A 19,473-nucleotide genomic window follows, 5' to 3' on the forward strand; every position below is an offset into this window, starting at 1 on the left:
TCAAATTCCAGCCGCTAGATGAACCACCCTTTAGCCTATTTTAATCTTTGTGCCATGCAATTCAAAATTTTGAAGGACTTAAGATTTGGAACTAATCAAAAAACTCAATTTGGCTGTAATTAGGTAATCGCTATAAATATGAGTCAACCCAAACATGGTGAGCCAACGTGAATATTTTAAAGCTAGGAAGTAATATTTATGATTGCATAAAATATCCAAAGACAGGCGTCATTTTGGTGATTAAAATAAGTAATAAAATTGCAAGTTTTATAGACGTATTGGCATGCGTTCATGATTTATTAGCAATGCGAGCGTTTGCTGTTGATTGAACACTCAGGAGATGACGAAAAATGGTCAAAACTGTTGATAACACATTTTGCTGTTGTTATTGTATTCATATACACAACAATAACCCTCACGGCGCATTAATTAAAGGTGGGTAGCACTGATCAACAACAATAATTTGTACGTTTGATTGTCAAAGCAAAGTATTGGGAAAGTAGAAAAGAAAGCATGAATTCGCCTTATTTCATTCTGTGCTGACAGCCACATGGGCACGGCGAAAGAAAACAAAAAACAAATCAGCTGATTTACCGTTACCACTTTTAATAGATTCGTCTTGGTAACCTTAGTTGGTTAAAGTAGTGATTCTTCCAGAATCCAACTAGCGCCTCCGCACCATTTTGTTGCCACATCCTCGTTAACAAATCGTTTAACGGTTATTTACAGCATGACTATATCCAGTCTGTGCGGTTTAGGAACCTTATCAGGTTGTTGACATCTAAGCCAGACGACAGTTGTTCAAGACTCTCGAACAGCGATTGCCCAGGGTTAACATTCTGTCCTGCCATAGGGCAGGGCATTCGCAGAGGAAATGGAAGATTGTTTCCTTTTTCTCCGGTTGTTTGCAACTGTGATAGTATGTGTTGTGACGGATGCCCATTTTGGAGGCTTGTTCCCCGATAGACCAAAAGGCAGTTATGACGTTCGTCTACAGGCGTTCCGTCGTTTCATGCTTATCAATGTCGACGATTGCTTGAGGTTGTAGGTGATAACATAACGTTCCGGTTCACTTTAACGCAAGGTGGTGAGGCTATTCTTACTTTGCTCCACCACTTTAGAGGTTGTTGTATCCGCGTCCAGTGCCTGGATTGCAGCTTGGCTATCCGAAAGAATAGCGATATTGCTCTTAAAAGATAAATATGCGATTGGTAGTCTACAAGCTTCCCCAATTACCAGTACTACTTCCGCCTGGAAGACACTGCTGGTATTAGGGAGACGCACAGATTTTTTAATTCCAAGTCTATGAGAATATACATATACCAGCGCCAACACCACAATCCATTTTACTGCCATCTTTATATACTGTAGTGTCGAAGTTGCTTATTCTATTTCCCTTATTCCATTCTTCCTTAGATGTGAAGAGAGTGGCAAAATTCCTATTAAATGTTACCGTCGAGACGACATAGTCAGTCCTCACCGAGGTTAACTGAGTTTGTCTCAATAATCGACTGGCATATCCATACGTTTTTTCTTTCCAGCGACCCGCTTCATTTAACCTAAATGCAAATTTTTTTACTCGTTACATTTTCTCAAGTTTGGCATTGCCTACATGTCCGGGTGTCCGGTGACTGAATTAAGAATGAAAATCTAAATTAAAAAAGAAGTACTAATGATAAAAAATGTATTCAATAACCATTACAAAGAAGCATCTGAGATGACCGCCCACAGCAATCAATCGTGTCATACAACTCCGTAAGGTTTGACAAGTTCTAATGGGTGTTAGAAACTGGAGAACCGGTTACGGAGGAAAGAGATTCATGGAAATGAATCTTGAACGAAGCTAAATCTTACCCCGAGCTTTAAAGCTGACCAATGATGTTGATTACAAAGCAGAAAAGTGCGGATTTTATAATTATTTTTTTAATTGTTTCCTCTAAATTTTGCCTGCGTTTGTTTAGGAGCTCTACAATATAAGAGGTTAGAATGTCTCTCGGGGTTACAGCTTCAGAGCTTGCTTAGATTCGCAAAAGACGCAGGCTTATTATAAGAAGCCTACAGGGTTTGATTGAAAAGTAATGAGTCTTATTTTTTTTAAGCAGTTTTATTAAACCTTTTGGCTTACAGGTATACATCTAATATTCTTCAAAATAGAACCTTGAGCGTCAATACACCGCTGGTAGCGGTCCTTCCACTGCATGAAACTTTTTTTAAACTCATCCGCTGGAATCGCGTTCAATTCGGCTGTCCCAGTTCTTTGGATCGCCTCGATGGAGTCGAAACGCCTCCCCTTCAGCTTTCTTTTCAGGCGCGGGAACAAGAAGAAGTCCGGAGGGGACAGGTCTGGGCTGTAGGGAAGGCCTTCCAGATCGCTGTTCGTCTTCGACGTCCTCCCGGCCTTCCTTGAATGACTTGTGCCACCCTGTACAGAGATTGGTCCTCGTAAGCCTCCTTGAGTAGCCTAATAGTTTCGGTACTCGTTTTGTTTAGCTTTACGCTAATTTTGATCGAGTAACGTTGCTCCAACGATCGCTGCATTTTCGCCACTGCAAAATCCTAACACACTTTTAAAACAGCTTTCACGCGCGGATTCGGTTGATCGTTTGGCAGACGCTCCGCGCGGGAAGGCTCATTACTTTTCAATCAAACCCTGTACTACAAGGAAGCGTAGGAGTCAAACTGCATCTGGTACCACTAAGGACCAATAGATCTATGTTATGGCTTTCAGCCGGCCAGGTCAACCTAACCTAAAGTTTGCCCGTTACGTCAGATGCACTCTTGGAGTCCGACCTCCGTACTCCGTGTCACTCGCTGGAGAAACTATGTTGGGATGCCATTAAACGTGCGAACGATATTTTCGTTGAGTGTTGAGATGGTGCCTAGGTTTGTTTCATAGACTTCAAGGTACCTCCTCAAGGGGTATAAGATCGAGCGACTTGGGTGATTAGGATATGTTACTGAAACGGCTTTTGGTTTGAGGACAAATTTATCCTGTGAGTTTGAGATCAATTGACGGGCTAGTTTTTAAATTTACCAAGTGGAAAATAAGTTTTTCAATAATGATAAACCTCGTGTTGGGAAACATGTGGGAATACAATAGAATTAAAAGGAGGCTAACACTTCGACCTAAAGGTATTTTGTGCCCTCTGCTCATCACAATGTCACATACGCATCCAGTTTCCGCAACAAACCTGGATGGAACAGTGTTGGTCCGGCCGTACCAGGCAGAGATGTCTACTTCTTCTTCTCCCTATAACATTGCATTCGAGGGGAAAATGTATTGAAGTTATCGAAGTTTAGTCGCATGAACGACAGAAGTCGGCAGACCGTATCCCGAGCTCATACAGTTAGTTGCGCAATCTGCAGTAGACTGTGGGAGTGCCAGTGAGTATTCTCAGTTTATCTGAGGGAGGCATGTGAGCTGCTTAAAGGTTTTTTGGTTAAACCCTCCCAATAAGGACTTAGTCTGGCTTAACCCTACGGTTAACGGGGCGCTGCCTAATAGGTAGACACGCCCAAAGGAAGGGTATGCAAACACATGACTTCTGTAGAAGTTGTCTAGATGAGGACGAGGAAGAGACAATCTCGCACCTAGTGTGCCACTGCCCTGCTCTATCCATACGCAGGTGTACTATTCTGGGTAGACAATTTTTTAATGAGTTAGAAGATCTCAGTTCTACAGAAATCAGAGATATTTTAAAATTTTTGAAAAGCACACACTGGTTTTAGGAGAGATAGGGACAAGCTCCTCGCGCGGCATCACAATGGGCTATGAGCCTGTGTGTGAGGACTTGACCTCTCAGGATGACAAAGCCTTAGGTGCAGCCTGACTGTCAAGCAGAATGGCAATTCGCTGATCTCGGAAGTACATATCTTAAATTGATCTTTGCACATAAATAAATGTTATACACCTCCTTGGACGCTAGACACCGCTTGGAAAGTGTGGAGGAAACTACTCATCGACACATACAGCTTCATTTAGGGGCCTCCATGCTACGATTCTTTATATGAGTTAAGTCGATTGGGTCAACGAAAATCTCCTATTACAGTGCTGGGGCTTTTTTAAGCAGTCGCTAAACACTCGTCGGTAGCCAGTCGATCTCTAACTAATTTTAGACGTTTATCGATGACCGCTAATTTCCCTAAGGAAGTTCTATACACAATCATCGAGGTAATTGCGAATCTTGCTAAACTGCGCATTGGCATTGAAGTGACCACTTATCTAGCACGAGGCCAATAGGCACAACATAACATAGGCCAAACATCGTACGCGTGCCGCCAATTAGTCTTCTGCTAGTCTTTTTCCTATTTTCGCCGCCAGATGAATGGACAGAGCACTCTTCAGATATTTTCAATTTTGATTTGTCTTTTCAGCAATGAAATATATGTACTCGTATGTACATATGTATGTATATGTGCCACTTTGCAATGGCCTGCTTTGCTCACGTCCACTTGAATCCACAATTTTAATCAGAATATTTAAAATATTTTAACATGCATATAAGCAAATTTAAAAGTTGTCTGTTAAACTGAAAACGAAAAAAAAAACATAATCATTGAAGGAATTGGCAATAATGTCTTCTTCGCTTAGGTAGTTCACCTAATTCATTGAAAGCCGTTAATCAAAAAAACCCGATCGGTTTAGCCGATGAACTGCGATAAGAACAGCAATAATAACTGTGACGACAGCGGAATTTCGGACGCCTGCTCTTTTTATTTGCATGCATCTTCCCCTACACACACGCATATATATACACATGTGCGCATGCATGGATGTGTGTATGTTCGCTTTTCATATTTACTCGTGCCGCATTTAGCATTTTTTTTTTTATCACCAGTCATATTTCTGGTTTAGTAGAGCTTTAATTTAATTTTATATTTTATTTGTTCTATAAATTATGTGTTGACTTCCCGCGCAAACATACACATACAAACAGACATAAAAATTACACATGCTTAATCAAACAATCAGGCGAATAGGCCAATGCTCGCTTTATATTGTATAGACGGTTGTGAGGGGTCAGACGGGCGCGTAAATCATGCCATACCACTTTGTGACCACTCGGATTATCGTAAATACAAGTGTACATATGTGTGTATGTATATATTTATGCGTACGTATGTGTGTAGTACGTAAAGTAATATACAAGACAATTTGATACCAATTCTACAATTTGAGGTGAGAATTCGTCAGTAATTCTTATGCGAGTTCAATGATTTATTGCTGACCCTGAAAATAGTACGAAAAAACACCACTAAGCATTACATTACAAGAACAAAAACATGTAAAAATATGTACATAAGCAAATATGAAACGGTATTTTCTTGAAATTTTACACCACCACTGAGCAGCAGCAGCGTCGCGGCTACCTACATACATATGTGTACGTAAATTTAGATTTTAATAGCAACAAATTTTAAGTCTTTCTCTGCGGGATATCCAAACGTTTGGGCTTTCTGAGTGAATCGGACACTCCACTTCAATAGGCTGTCACTGCACAGACGTGATGCATAATAAACAGAAGAGTGCGAGCAGCAGGTCGTCGTGTGTTGTCGACAGTTGTCTAAGCGCACTCAACTGAACCGAGGCCGCCTGGACATTCTGTTGCTCAATTAAATGTTAGAGTACTTAACTAATTTGCATCTGACATTTATTTTTATATACATAGTTATTTTTGCATTCTCAATTAATTTTGATTGCTCGAGTTGCCGGCAGTTGATAACTATTTGGTGCTGTGGATGAGACAACTGTGCGCACATTTGGTCGTTGCGATTGAGGAGAGCAGCGAGCGGCGAGCGCGGCGAGTGATGATTGGCTAGTGCGATTGCAAACGACGCCAAACTGACTGCACATCTTTCGTTTTTTTTTTTGTAGTCCCCCCAAATGCATGCGGGCCCTACAACACATGGAATATTCACTCTTTCTTTCGACGCTTTGAAAGTAGCCACCACCACACCTCCATACATATACAAACACACATTTGCACATATTTGTTATCGTATTATTTAATGTTGTTTACTTTGGCATTTGACAATCTTAATGCAATTATAGTCAAATGTATTTGCACTCAACAAATTGCCGCTGCTGATGCCTGATGCAGTTTATGGCTCATACGGTTGGTTAATTAAAAAGCTAGAAATTTTATTGTAACGATAGTGATCTTATGAACTACGCCAACGTTCACGAGTTATCGGCAAAGGTCAATGAAATGCATGCGCTGCTGCAGTAAATAATGATTACAAAGTAATTTGCTTAAGATTCATAATAATTTAATTTAATTGTATTTGAGAAAACAAGTTTAAACCACTATAAAGATGGAGGTATAATGAATTTTAATTTGTTTTGCTTGAAGAGTGGGGGACCTATGTATGTACGTATGGAAGTACTTTGGAATCTCGTAAATGAAGCGTTATTTTTTAAGACTTTTTGGGTTATGAGAAACCATAATAAAAAGCATTTTAGTGCGATATTAAAGTGCAAAAACGATTTTTTTAATAGCAAGAAAAATAAATAAAGATGGCATAGTAATGCAGCGCTGCATTACGCTTCGCAAAAAACATATAAAGAAAAGATGATGCCGTTCCCGCCCCATTCAGCCAACAAAAGTCGGCTAGGAAATTCACCACCTTAAGGCGACAGATACCTGTAAAATTTCATAAAATGTTAATATTATCCTTTAAAAATATGTCAAAAAATTTTTGGAACGTAAATTTAAGTATTTCTTATATTATAGATCGTCAACCGTGAAGACTCTATTCTTTGCGTTCGAGCGCTGATAGAGGCATACTTACGTTGCCGACTTTAGACGCGTTTTTCTCAAATTTTTCGAATTGGCGTACACGAATTTTGAATAAAATATATTGACTTGTTCATTTTAAATAATTTTAATGAAAATCAGGTAAAATATGGCCGTTTACAGGTATATGTCCGCTTAAAGTCAATTGAAATCTGAAACTAATTTTCTATTTAGTCCCAAATGCACATTCTTGTCTTTGGCGTTTTTATTTAAATTTTTATTTTTTTTTATTTCCTAAACACTTTATACTCTAAAGTAAATTCATGCCAATTCGTTCGATTAGTTTTTAAGTGGGACGTCATACCAATTTCAAAAATGTATTTTTCGAAAAAACGCATTTACTCGTAGACATGGATTCCGCTCACAGGCTGTGGCTCTTGTAAGACATTGCAATTTAAAACTTTTACACGATATTCGAGAAGGTATAAACTAATCTTAATAAAAACAAAAATCGATTTTTCGAAAATTATGAAGAGATTACCGAAATCTTGTTTGAAACATTTTAGGCGATTAAAAAATTTCGTTCATTTGCTGGCAGAATGTCATAATTAAGGGGTTAGGAGTAGTCAGAGGCCCGAAAAAATTATGATTTTCAATAATTTTGTTTTTGCTAGTCAATTGCTTTATTTTACAAAACTAAAAACATAGCATTAAAAAATCAAGTTTCGAGATGACTTAAGCAAAATTTCAAAAAAAAAATTAATGATTGTTTAAGTTATCGCTGTTTGTGTGGAGTCCATTTCTCCAGAAGTCCCTTGCGGTGATCATCACAAATCATTGGACACTCATCTAAAATCAATCGGACAAGAGAAATTAGTTTTATTGATAGATAATCTTGAGCCTGATCGTAGCTTTTTCTTTTCAAAATTAACAATAGGCGGTCTCAGCAAATATTTTTCAGATTTTTGAGAAAAAACCGACAATTAATTGTTTAAAAAAATCAAAATTTTTGAATAAAAAAAGTTCTTCCATCAGGCACGAGTTGTTTATGTTTTTCAAAAGCAGTATAAATTTTATTGAGATCTACAAGCCCTTAGTTCCAGTGATCAGCAGTTCAAAAAACACAGTTTTGAGAAAAATGCATTTAAAGTTAAGCTGCTGCTCGCTACTTGCTCACGAACGCGCCGGAGTGCCCGAGCGCCCTTTGTTAATTGTTGAATAACTGGAAAAGTATTTATCGGATTCACTTCAAATTTTCACACAATATTTTTAAGATATTATGCTTTAATAAAATGCAAAAAAGTCCAATTTTTTTTTAATTCTGACTACCCCTCCCAACCCCTTAAAAAGCAAAAACCTTAAATGTCAAAAAAACTAAAAAAAGTTTTCAACTTACTAAGCGTACCAAACTAACTGTAAAGGCACATTTTTATGTGTACAGACATTGAACGACATTCAGCGGGAGTCTCTCACCACCTTCCTAAACTTCCGACCCCCCATATCGTCATCACAGTACAACCGCCACCCATCGCAGTCGAAGAGCTTCAGGTGCCTCGTGTGGCCTGCGTAACTTTGACTCAATTACGTTCTGAATATTGAAGCAGGTTAGACTCCTACCTATCCAGAATCGACCGCGACATACTCAATATATGTCCGGCATGTGAAAGTCCCTCCATGATACTAACCACCTGTTTACACGCTTCCCACTCAACTAACACTCCTCTCTCTTTGGTACCAAACCCGTCGAAACAGCATTTATCTTGGGCCTAGCGTTAGATGAAATAGACGATGACGATCGGGAACTACACCGTACTTACTTGCAACAACAGCAACAACATTTTTATGTAATGAAATCTGCATATTTATATGTATAAAAAAAGATTTTATTGTAGTACAACAAATTAAATTTAGTGATTTTAAGTTTAACATTACAAGATTGGTTGTTAATTTAATTGAAAAGGTCTAAAATTACACTGAAAAGTTTGTCCTGAAAATTAAGAGAAAACTAGGTGTAAAGATATTTTTTGAAGCAATTATGGAATACATTTACTTGTTGGTTGTTGGTACCCAGTTGGTTCGATAGATGGCGCTGGCCTCGAGATGTCTCTAAAAATCGTATTTATGGTGCGCTTCGACTCAAATTCGAAACAATATTAACTTGCAGAAGTGAACTATTTTCCTTCAAAAACGGCTCGATAGGTGGCGCTGGGCTATGAAGCTCTCAAAAATTCAAACTTTTAATATTTTTGAAGATTTTATGAGAACATTTCTCAGATTTATCTAATAATTTTCATAAGTATCTTATCATTTTTATTTTTTGGGAACACGCAAACAAAATTTTATGAAAATTTTAGATTAACTGCTAATTACACATAATAAAACTGAAAGAGTCACGTCAATTTCGAAGGTAGGAAAAAATCTAATTAGCAGAAACAAATACTAATACAAAGTGGCGCAAAATTAATCACACTAGCGAAAGATTTATAAGTTTTACAAATAGCGCCATACGCCAATCATTATCGACACTTGTAAACTAGAGCGCGGAAGTATACAAACAGACAGGCAATGGAGCGCGTAAAGGTTGGTGCGAGGCTACCATTCGGAAGTGTTCCAATCTCCCTGCATACTTTTCTTCTTCCTTTGCAAAGTTTGCTGATGATGGTTTTTCACAGTTTTGCGCGCATGAAACTGTTTTACGTCATACGCATAAAATATCACCCATACAGTTTTCGAAAATGCTGCCGAAGTGGCAGTCGATGACAGCAAATTTAATGTTAAATTAGAGGTGCCATACCATAACACCATAACCTTAACCGTAGTATTAACCATAATGATATTTACAGCCCTCTATGTTCTTATCGGTGCCATGGTCATAAGCAGCTGATATTTACAAATATTATCATTTATTTGTCCATTTCGAAGCGGTAAAGGTCTAAAGGAAAGGTAACAACATGAGCAGTGACGAGGAAATTCGTAATTTTTCCATTAATAGAATTGGTTTATATCGCACAATGCAGCAAATCAACAATCAGTTGGTTACGGTTACGACGAAAAACCAATACTCAATTGGTCTGTACGGTTACGGTTATAGTACCATATTATGAAATGTCACCTCTAATCGATTACAATGTTGCCCATAGATTGGTTCGATCAGCAGATTTATCTGGTTATGGCTATGACATCTCTCTACTTTGAGGTTAAACCTGGGTTATTCCAGGAAAGTAGAACCAACTGGCCCATTGTGATACCTGACCTGCATTTGATTCCCATCCCATAACTAAGTTGCTTAAACCACTTAGATCTTTTTAAGTAGTTTGCAAATTTCCCAGGTCTTCAAAGAAATACTCGCCAAGATATTTCGCATGGCTTCTTTGAAGTGCAGGGCATTCAAAGAGGAGGTGTTTACCGACTTAATTTCTTATTCATCTCCTCAACTCCTGCAGAAATTATTGTAAGGTACACCCATTATATTGGCTAGGGTGCCAATTTGCCCAGAGTGCTTTGGAAACCCTGCAGTTAATAGTCAGCGACCACCTTCTATTGGTTTCCGCGATTACAATCGAGTCAATCGCAGTGTACAGTTCATTTAAAGGAATGCCAATGTCCTCTACCACTCCCTGAAGGTCCAACTCATACCCTTTTCTTGCACACTCATCCACTCTTTCATTTCGCTCCGCTCCAGAGTGGCCGGTACCCCAACAAAGTGTGGAGTTATGTTGTTGGATAAGCAAGAGCGATCTCCTGTGTTCTTTAACACATCTTGAATTGATTTGATGTGCACTGAGGCCAATGCCTTGATTGCTGCTTGACTATCAACAAAAATGGTAAGGTTTGCCGGAGGTAAGTCCATTAGTCTTGTCGTCTTTGCTGCTTTGTCTATAGCGTAGATCTCTACTTAGAAGACGTTACACCGGTTTGGGAAGTTAAAGAAGCAATTTAAAGATAATTGTTGCGAGTACACTCCCGATCCAGTGCCTTTGAGCCGTCCGTATAAATATCATCTGAACTGGCTTTGGTCTGTTTATCGGGTATTCTCATTTTACAGAGTGTAGTCCAAAATAAACAAGACTGAGCTAAAATAGAAAGGACAGGAGTTTTGCTTTGACAACTTCGAGTTTATTTATTCAAAATAGTCCCCTCTGGTCTGGATACACTGTTTGGCGCGATCTAAAAGCTTTTCGAAAGAGTGTTTGTTCCGTAGAGGCCGGACGCAAAACGTCTTCCTTTCAACAATTTCGATGGAGTTTTCGATAATTACTGATTTTGGGCGGCCCGTATGTATGTTCATTCAGGTCATTTATGTCCTCACAACCATTTCTGAAACGTGAAAACCACTCACGAACTCTAGCACGAAATAGACAATCATCGCCATAAACTTTTTGCATCAACTCAAATGTTTCGGTAAACGTTTTGCCAATTTTAAAACAAAATTTGGTATTAGCTCTTTGTTCGAAGCTCATTTTTATACCGATGACACAAACATACTGACACTTTAGACGCAACAACTTCGCTTCCACTAAAGTGAATGTCACCAAGCTTTCACTGGAAGTCAGCTAGGGACGTAACTTCCAACGCACTAACTCATACAAAAGATGGAGCCATAAAAAACATTTTTATGACGCCAGTCTTGTTTATTTTGGACTTCACCTTGTGTAGTCTTTTTTCAGATCTATCTTGGGATCAGATAGTCTGTTTTCGATGCGTCTTGCAGGTATTCCACAGATAGTAGAACTGATAGATGACTTTTAGCATGCCTGCTGTTTTGATCCTGGAAGCAACGCCCCCCACCACATGAAAACTCCACGGTTCGCCAAATGTCCTCTTACAGATAAAAAAGGCATTTAAAGCTTTCTTCATCCTTTCCTAGGTGTTCCTCTTCCAAGAAAGCTTTGAGCCCAGATACTTATGCTTATGCCAAGATACTTGGCTTCGTTTGATAGGGTTAGTGTTACTCCATCAATAGACGGTAACTGAAAACTTGGAATCTCATATCTTCTAGTGAACAGAACTAGTTCGGGCTTGCCCGGATTAACCATTAGACCGTTTAAGGTCGCCCACTTAGAGAGTTCGCTTAACGCTGATTGCATGAGTCCGTTGATAGTCGAGAGAAACTTCCCTGAGAATATCCTCCTTACTATGCACTCTTTATTTTGTTTTTGTTGCCATTATTGCAATTTTTTGGGTTTTGTTTGTTGCTCATTTCGATAAAATTCCGATAAAAATTAGTTGTTCCCTGCAGGGTTTATAAACAAGAACAAAAATTTGTATTTACATTTGAGATTCATAAAGACCTCCTGGTGAATCAACCAAAATAGCAACGAAGATGTTAGATGACTCAGATGGTACTGGAAAATTATTAGGTTGATTTTTCATGTTATTATTTGCACTATTTATGCGAAACTATTGATGTATGCTTGTATTTGTACATATATGTTAGTATGTATGTATACATGTGCATGTGCATACGTATATTTAAGAACAAATTTAGTAAAATTTTGCTTTCAGCAAAGCAGCTCACATACATATGTGCATACATATATGCCTTTGATATAGACCTCATCGTCGAGGAATAAACATTTGTAAACAAAAAATGATGTTGATTTTCATCTTTCGCGCATTTATTTACTTGATGGCCAACATAAAACAATACCACCGAATATGAAATGCGAAGTTAAAAGCACGCAAAAATCGTTCGTTCTGCGTGAAGGTTCCCCGAAATTGGTGCTGCTGTTGCTACGAACGAACACATGGCGAACAAAAAATGAGAGCAGAAAAAAAGTATTCTCAGAATTCATTAGAGGTCCGGCGCTTAATTAAAAAGCTTTGCCATAACATCATTTAACTGAAGTTTAGCAAAAGAGCAAAAAAGCAAAAAAAAAGGCGCGTATGCAAGAAATACACAGCACCGCGAAAATTTTTTATTTATGGTTTCAATGGTCGTCATGCCGGAGATGATCACACGCCATGCAATTAAAATATGTAGATAGAATACTTTATGTATGTGTGTACTTACAGTTGCGCACTTAAGAGTCTGGAAATGTAGTTATCTTGTATTTATCATATTTGTATGTGCGCCCAAGTATCTTTTTAAACCGTCTTTTTTTAGACGAATCACAAATGTTTTTTTTTCACGACATTTTCGTTCCTGCACGAATTTCAAAACAAAACATAATTCTTAAAAGAATACCAAGTCCGGCCGTGGTTTAAAATTTCAACATAACCTTTAAAGCGCGTGTACCCGTTTCTACGACAGTCGGTTCTACGTAACTGGAACGACCCAGATTTATATCCGGCCAAGGACTGTCACTTCAGCAGCATTCCCCGTATTTGAGTATGGTGAATGTTTATGCTGCTACAACAACAATAAGAACAGCGCGTGTACCTGGATAGCAAGTACTGAACAAGGTGGCGCAAAATTAGTCATCCAATTTTGTTATTGTTTTTTATTTAAAAATTTATTTTTTTATGAAGTAAAAAAAATGTATTTGAGTGATGGGTATCTTTATTTTATCTGTTTGTATTCTGCAGCTTTCTTGATCACAAGTGTAAATTATGATTAACGTTTAACATTCTTCCCAAAAGGTGATTAATTTTGTGCCACCATATGTAAGTGCTTAAGCGTAAATCATAAAGTTGTGTGTGCATTGTGAGAGTGATGTGATAAGTCGCATTTTAAAGGGACAGATACCTGTAAAATTTCGAAAAAAAAAATTTTTTCTTTCATAAAATGTTAATATAATCCTTTAAGAATATGTCAAAAAAAATTTTAGAACGTAAATTTAAGTATTTCTTATATTATAGATCGTCAACCGTGACGACTCTATTCTTTGCGTTCGAGCGCTGGGAGAGGTATAGTTACGTTGTATTCAAAATTTAAATGCGTTTTTCTCAAAACTATATTTTTCGAATTGGCGTACACGATAACTCGAAAAGTTATTCACCGATCTTCCTGAAATTTTGCACACATCTTTTTTATGATATTACTTTCTATGTGTCAAGTTTTTGAAAATTTTTCGCAAAAATAATGTTTTCGAAGCAAAAATAGTAGGGAAATTCGCCCCAAAACTCATGTTTTTAAGCATTTTATTCCGCGAATTTTTTTTTTATCATATAGAAATTATGACATTCTTCTTCTTAATTGGCGCGATAACCGCTTACGCAATTTTGGCCGAGTTTAACAAAGCGCGCCAGTCGTTTCTTTCTCGTGCTAACCGGCGCCAATTGGACACACCAAGTGAAGTCAAGTCCTTCTCCACCTGATCTTTCCAACGCAGAGGAGACCTACCTCTTCCTTTGCTACCACCAGCTGGTACCGCATCGAATACTTTCAGCTTCTGCGCCATACGTTAGGACGGGCATGATGACAACCTTGTAGAATGTTACTTTTGTTCGTCGAGAGAGAACTTTACTGCTCAGTTGCCTACTTAGAACAAAGTAACACTTGTTGGCAAGAGAGATTCTACTTGTATTTCAAGGCTGACACTGTTATCGGTGTTAACGCTGGTTCCTAAATAAACGAAGTCTTTTTATAACGCCGAAATCATGACTGCCGACAATGACGTGGGTGGCGATACGCGGGTGCACCGACTGTTTGTTTGACGACAGGAGGTACTTCGTTTTGTCCTCGTTCACAACCAGACCCATTCGCTTCGCCTCCTTATCCAGTTTGGAGAAGGTAGAACTAACAGCGCGGTTGTTAAGGCCGATGATGTCAATATCATCGGCATACGCCAACAATTGTATAAAATATTGTGCCTGAGCGATTAAGTTCTGCGGCTCGTACGATGCTCTGCAAAATCAGGTTAAAAAAGTCACACGACAGTGAGTCTCCCTGTCCGAAACCCTGTTTGGTATCAAACGGTTCGGAGAGATCCTTCCCAATTCTGACGGCGCTGCTCGTACTGAGCAACGTCATCTTGCATAGCCGTATTAGTTTTGCGGGGATACCAAATTCAGACATCGCGGCATACAGGTAACTCCTTTGCGTACTGTCGAATGCAGCTTTGAAGTCGACGAAAAGATGATATGCGTCGATTCTTCTTTCATGGGTATTTTCCAAGACTTGGTGTATTGTGAATATCTGGTCGATGGTAGACTTTCCAGGTCTAAAGCCACACAGGTCTAAAGTTACACTTATGTGTAATTAATTGCAGTGTCAACAAACATTGTTATGTATTTTATATTGTATCTATGCTGGTTATAAAACAAAAAATCCAAAAACCCCCAAAGAAAAAAATCCAATAGCCTCAAATCGCATGATCTTGGTGACCAATTCACATGAATGCGGCGTAAGATATTGTGAAACGTTTCGGAAATACTTTCCTCATCTCAGTAGAGAACCTCATTAAACGAGTGGGGGTTCGAGTGACTACAATTCGGTTGAACTCGGCACACAGTGGGCATGGCCTCCAACTGCAATTCTGATTTTAAAAAAGCTTCTCTAGAAACACCGCCTGCCGTTCGAATGCGGCATAGGTTTTCCCATCAGGAAGTGCATTGCAAATGAGTGTAAAGTGCGTACCACTTTGTTGTATCTGTTCGGTCCAGCGCCAATTAAATGGTTGCGTGGATTTTTTTACATTTTGTTTATTTTTTTTTTTAATTAGCTGAATGCATCGTGTAAATAATATAACCCAGTAGTGTAACTATTAAACACCAATTTTCTTTTATTATTTTAGGGGGTGCATGAAGACATGTACACATTGCAGCCACATGTGAAATTATTTAAGGATTTAAATATCCTTGCCAGAGATGCGACCTTCCGAAGTGCGACTTTGGTGTACCCCGTAAGATCTATGGACGACTTTTATCGTTTGCATGCCTATTACTCCAGGGTAAGTGGCGGAATTTGCTTCCCAGTAACAATTACATAAAAATACTAGGCTGTCCAATAAGTTTTGCGGTTCGATAAGAGAGGGCGTTAATACTAGCCTAATTTTTTTTTTTTTGTTGCATTGGTACACTCTTCATATGAAGGTATGTATCTGAAGTTTCATTAATCAACAACCTAGTAGCTAAAAATCAAGTATCGTGTATTCGAATTATTGAAAAGTTTAAAAGCAAAGGAAATTTATGGAGGAATGTTGAAAGTGTATAAAGACTTTTCTCCATCGATAGTACAGTAGAAAGATGGGTTGCTGAATTTAAACGTGGTCTCACGAGCCTTGAAGAGGACGCACGTCAAGGACATCCAAAAACAGCAACAAGATCAGAAATCGTAGAAAAAAAATACAGGATATGGAAAATCGACGCGTGACTGAAAGAGATTTTGTAGAAACCCCTAGAAATCCATTTGGCAGTGGAAGCAATATTTTGACTGAAGTATAGGATTTCGGAAAGCTGTGTTTACAATGGGTGCCGCATTCGCTAACTACGGAACAAAAACACATTCGAATGCGACTCTCTTAACAATCAGCAATATTTAGAGCGTTTTCGAAAGGATAAAGTGGACTTTGTGCTTCAATTCATAACTATGGATGACACTTGTGTCTATCACCATGATTCTAAATCGAAACAAGAGGCTAAAGAGTGGTGTGAACCTGGTTCTTCGGCTCCGAAACGAGTTCGTGTCCAGAAGTCGGCTAAGAAGGTGTTAGCATCAGTTTTTTGGGATGCGAAAGTAATTTCGTTTGTGAAACTAGTAAAACAACAAATTCGGAATACTATTGTAACCTTTTAGGCCAGCTGAACGAAAAAGATCGTGAAAAATTACCCACTTTGCAGGAAAAACGGACATGGTACTTTTTACCAAGAAGTATATACAAGGTCCCGGCGTGGAACCTCCCGAAGCTATGCAACAACGAACTACTACTCAAAGATCATGCGAGGTACCTCGGAGTAATACTGGACAGTAAATTGCTGTGGAAGTAGAATGTTGAGGAGAGGGGAAAAAGGCCAGTAATGCGTTGAACGCATGTAAAAGAATGCTGGGCGTTACTTGGGGTATATCACCCTCTCTGATGCATTGGTGCTACACGGCAGTAGTTAGACCGATATTGCTGTATGAAGCCTTAGTATGGTGGACTCCGACAAGAAAACTGGCATACTTAATGCCACTGGAAAGGATTCAACGACTCGCTGCTCTATGCATAACAGGAGCGATGAAAACCACTCCAACGGCGGCGCTGGAAATGATACTCAGCATGCCACCTATTGACCGTATGGCAGAAAACCTGGCAGCGAAATCCACGAGGAGACTAGTGGCTGCAGGGGCATTCACATGCAGAACCTTCTGTCACAGCTCAATAGGAAAGTGGAGCTCAGGTTGCACGGACTACATGACTCCGTACTTTAATTGGGAGAGAAGGTTTCGCACTACAATTGAAGAGGAGGGATGGCACAAAGGCATGAAGCCTGGCCATAGAACTTTTCGCATCTATACAGACAGCTCTAAAACTTTAGACGGAGTGGGAGCGGGAATTTATTGCTCAAAACTAGGGATAAGGCAGCCTCTCAAGCTGCCAGACCACAGCAGTATTTTCCAAGCGGAAGTTTTTGCTGTGGGGAAAGCCGCGGAGCTAGCATACACTAGAACAAGAAAGAACTCAACAATTAATATATACGTGGACAGTCAAGCAGCAATAAAAGCAATAAGCTCATATTGTATTAAGCCCAAAAATGTTCAACGGAGCAGAGAGGCCATAGAAAGGCTAGCCGCAAACAGTAGGCTGCATATGCATTGGGTGCCTGGTCACAAAGGCATTATGGGGAACGAAATAGTAGATGAGATAGCAAATAGTGCTGTTAGACTACCATTTAAACAAGAGACCGACATGCGCAATCCCGCTAAATACAATATACAACGAAATTGACGACTACATGAAAAAACTAGTGGAAGCTAGGTGGACTAATCTGACCACATGCAAAACAGCAAAAGTTATGTGTAGAAATAAGGACAAAAAACTGACTCAATTCGTATTTACACTCTCGCAAAAGGACTGCAGAACTACCATAGGTATGCTAACAAGTCACAATCTATTGGCTGAACATGCGTACAAGATAGGGATTGCTAACACGGACAAATGCAGGAAATGCAGAAAGGATGTTGAGAAAACTTTGGAACACCTTCTATGCGTTTGTCCGGCATTATTAAAACCGCGTTTAAAATGCCGGGAGTCCCATTGTTTGAGGGTCTGGCGGACGTCTCAAAAGCGGAGCTCTCAGCTCTACTTAGATTCGCCAAAAGCGCTGACATGCTACATGATGTCTACTTTAGGTATTCATAGAGGTCGGTCTCCATCTGGTATCGCTCGGGACCAAAAGGTCTATGCGTGGCTTATTGCCAACCAGGCTAACCTAACCTAACCTACCCACTTTGCAAAAGGAAAAAAATTATTTTTCATCAGAACAATGCACCGTTTCACAAGAGCATTTTGACAATAGCGAAACTCTATGAATTAAAGTTCGAGTTGTTGGAGTACTTACCGTATTCACCAGATTTGGCCCTAGTGACTTCCATCTGTTTCCGGACCTAAAAAAATGCATGCGTGGAAAACATTTTTCATCAAATGATGAGTTCACAACAGCTAGGGAAACGCATTTTGCAGCCCTTCCTGATGCTCACTTCTGGGATGGAGTTCGTTAATTCAAATCTCGGTAGAACAAGTGTTTTGGTATTCAGGGGTAAGTGTATCTCAAACCATAAACCAGTGTTCTTCTAATCGAACCGCAAAACTTATTGAGCACCCGGGTACATACTAATTTCTAGTTTTTATAAAAAAATTACACTTTTACCGCCATTTTCAGTATCATTTAGAATTAGTACAACAACGCAGCTTCGATTTGGAGCGTAAATCCTATCGGATAGCCAACGGTTCAATATCAAATAACATACTCGAAATACGCTGGCCACTTGGTGTGCCGCTTGGTTCTGCGCCCGAAACGCGGCATGACATCATAACATGGCATCTCATCAACAACACACACATCTTTCTGCCCAATGCCGAAAATGTGGTCGAGCCGCTGAGTCACAACGAAAAGTTGGATTTTGATAGAGTGCTTGAAATTGCGATTGCCTACGCCAAACGGAAGCATCCGCATTTGCAGTTTGTCAACTTGCATACCGTCTACAGGAAATTCGATGCGACGCGTGGCATGGATTATCAATTGCATTTAAATTTGCGTGACACCAGCCGTTCAGATGAGTTGGTGACGAAAAGTTTTCAAGTTGTTAAGCCACTGGGGCGCGTTGAGGTGATACCATCGCCATATGTCACCGAAAGTACACGCATTGCCATTATGGTGCCCACTTTTGAGCATCAAGCAGAGGATGGTATCAATTTCATAGCCGAATATGAACGCATTTGCATGCAAAATCAGGATAACACATTTCTACTGATGGTATGTTGAGGCAGCAAGAAAGTGAATTCAATAAATTACTTTTATAATAATGCATTACCTAACCCCCTAGATTTTCCTCTATCGATACGATTCCATGAGCAAAGGTGACAACGATCCATTCAAAAGTCTCAAAACGCTCGCTTTAGATCTATCAACAAAGTACAAAAATGATGGTTCGCGCATAGCTTGGGTATCCATACGCCTGCCGTCAATACTTAGTGATGCGCCACCACCCGAGGATATTATGCTCAACTCCGTGTATGGACGTAATGAAATATTAAGTGTTGTGGTGGCAGATTTGGCGCTGCCCAAAATCGGACTCGATAGTCTTGTGCTGATGGCGTCAACCGATATCACTTTCAAAGCGGACTTTTTGAACCGAGTAAGTGCTTGAAAA

At 39.3% G+C, this 19,473-nt stretch overlaps 1 protein-coding gene across 1 annotated transcript in view; it reads left to right on the forward strand.

Annotated features, from left to right (window-relative positions):
• Positions 1–19,473, forward strand: part of LOC128857208 (chondroitin sulfate synthase 2) — an 87,911-nt gene that overhangs the window by 55,419 nt on the left and 13,019 nt on the right. Inside the window, exons 3-5 of the mRNA XM_054092851.1 lie at positions 15,416–15,571; positions 18,483–19,076; positions 19,147–19,458. Of these exons, the coding sequence (XP_053948826.1) occupies positions 15,416–15,571; positions 18,483–19,076; positions 19,147–19,458 (1,062 nt within the window). The remainder of the gene's footprint in view (positions 1–15,415; positions 15,572–18,482; positions 19,077–19,146; positions 19,459–19,473) is intronic.

This window comes from Anastrepha ludens, chromosome 3 (genome assembly GCF_028408465.1).
Source record: "Anastrepha ludens isolate Willacy chromosome 3, idAnaLude1.1, whole genome shotgun sequence".
Classification (NCBI taxonomy): Eukaryota; Metazoa; Arthropoda; class Insecta; order Diptera; family Tephritidae; genus Anastrepha; species Anastrepha ludens.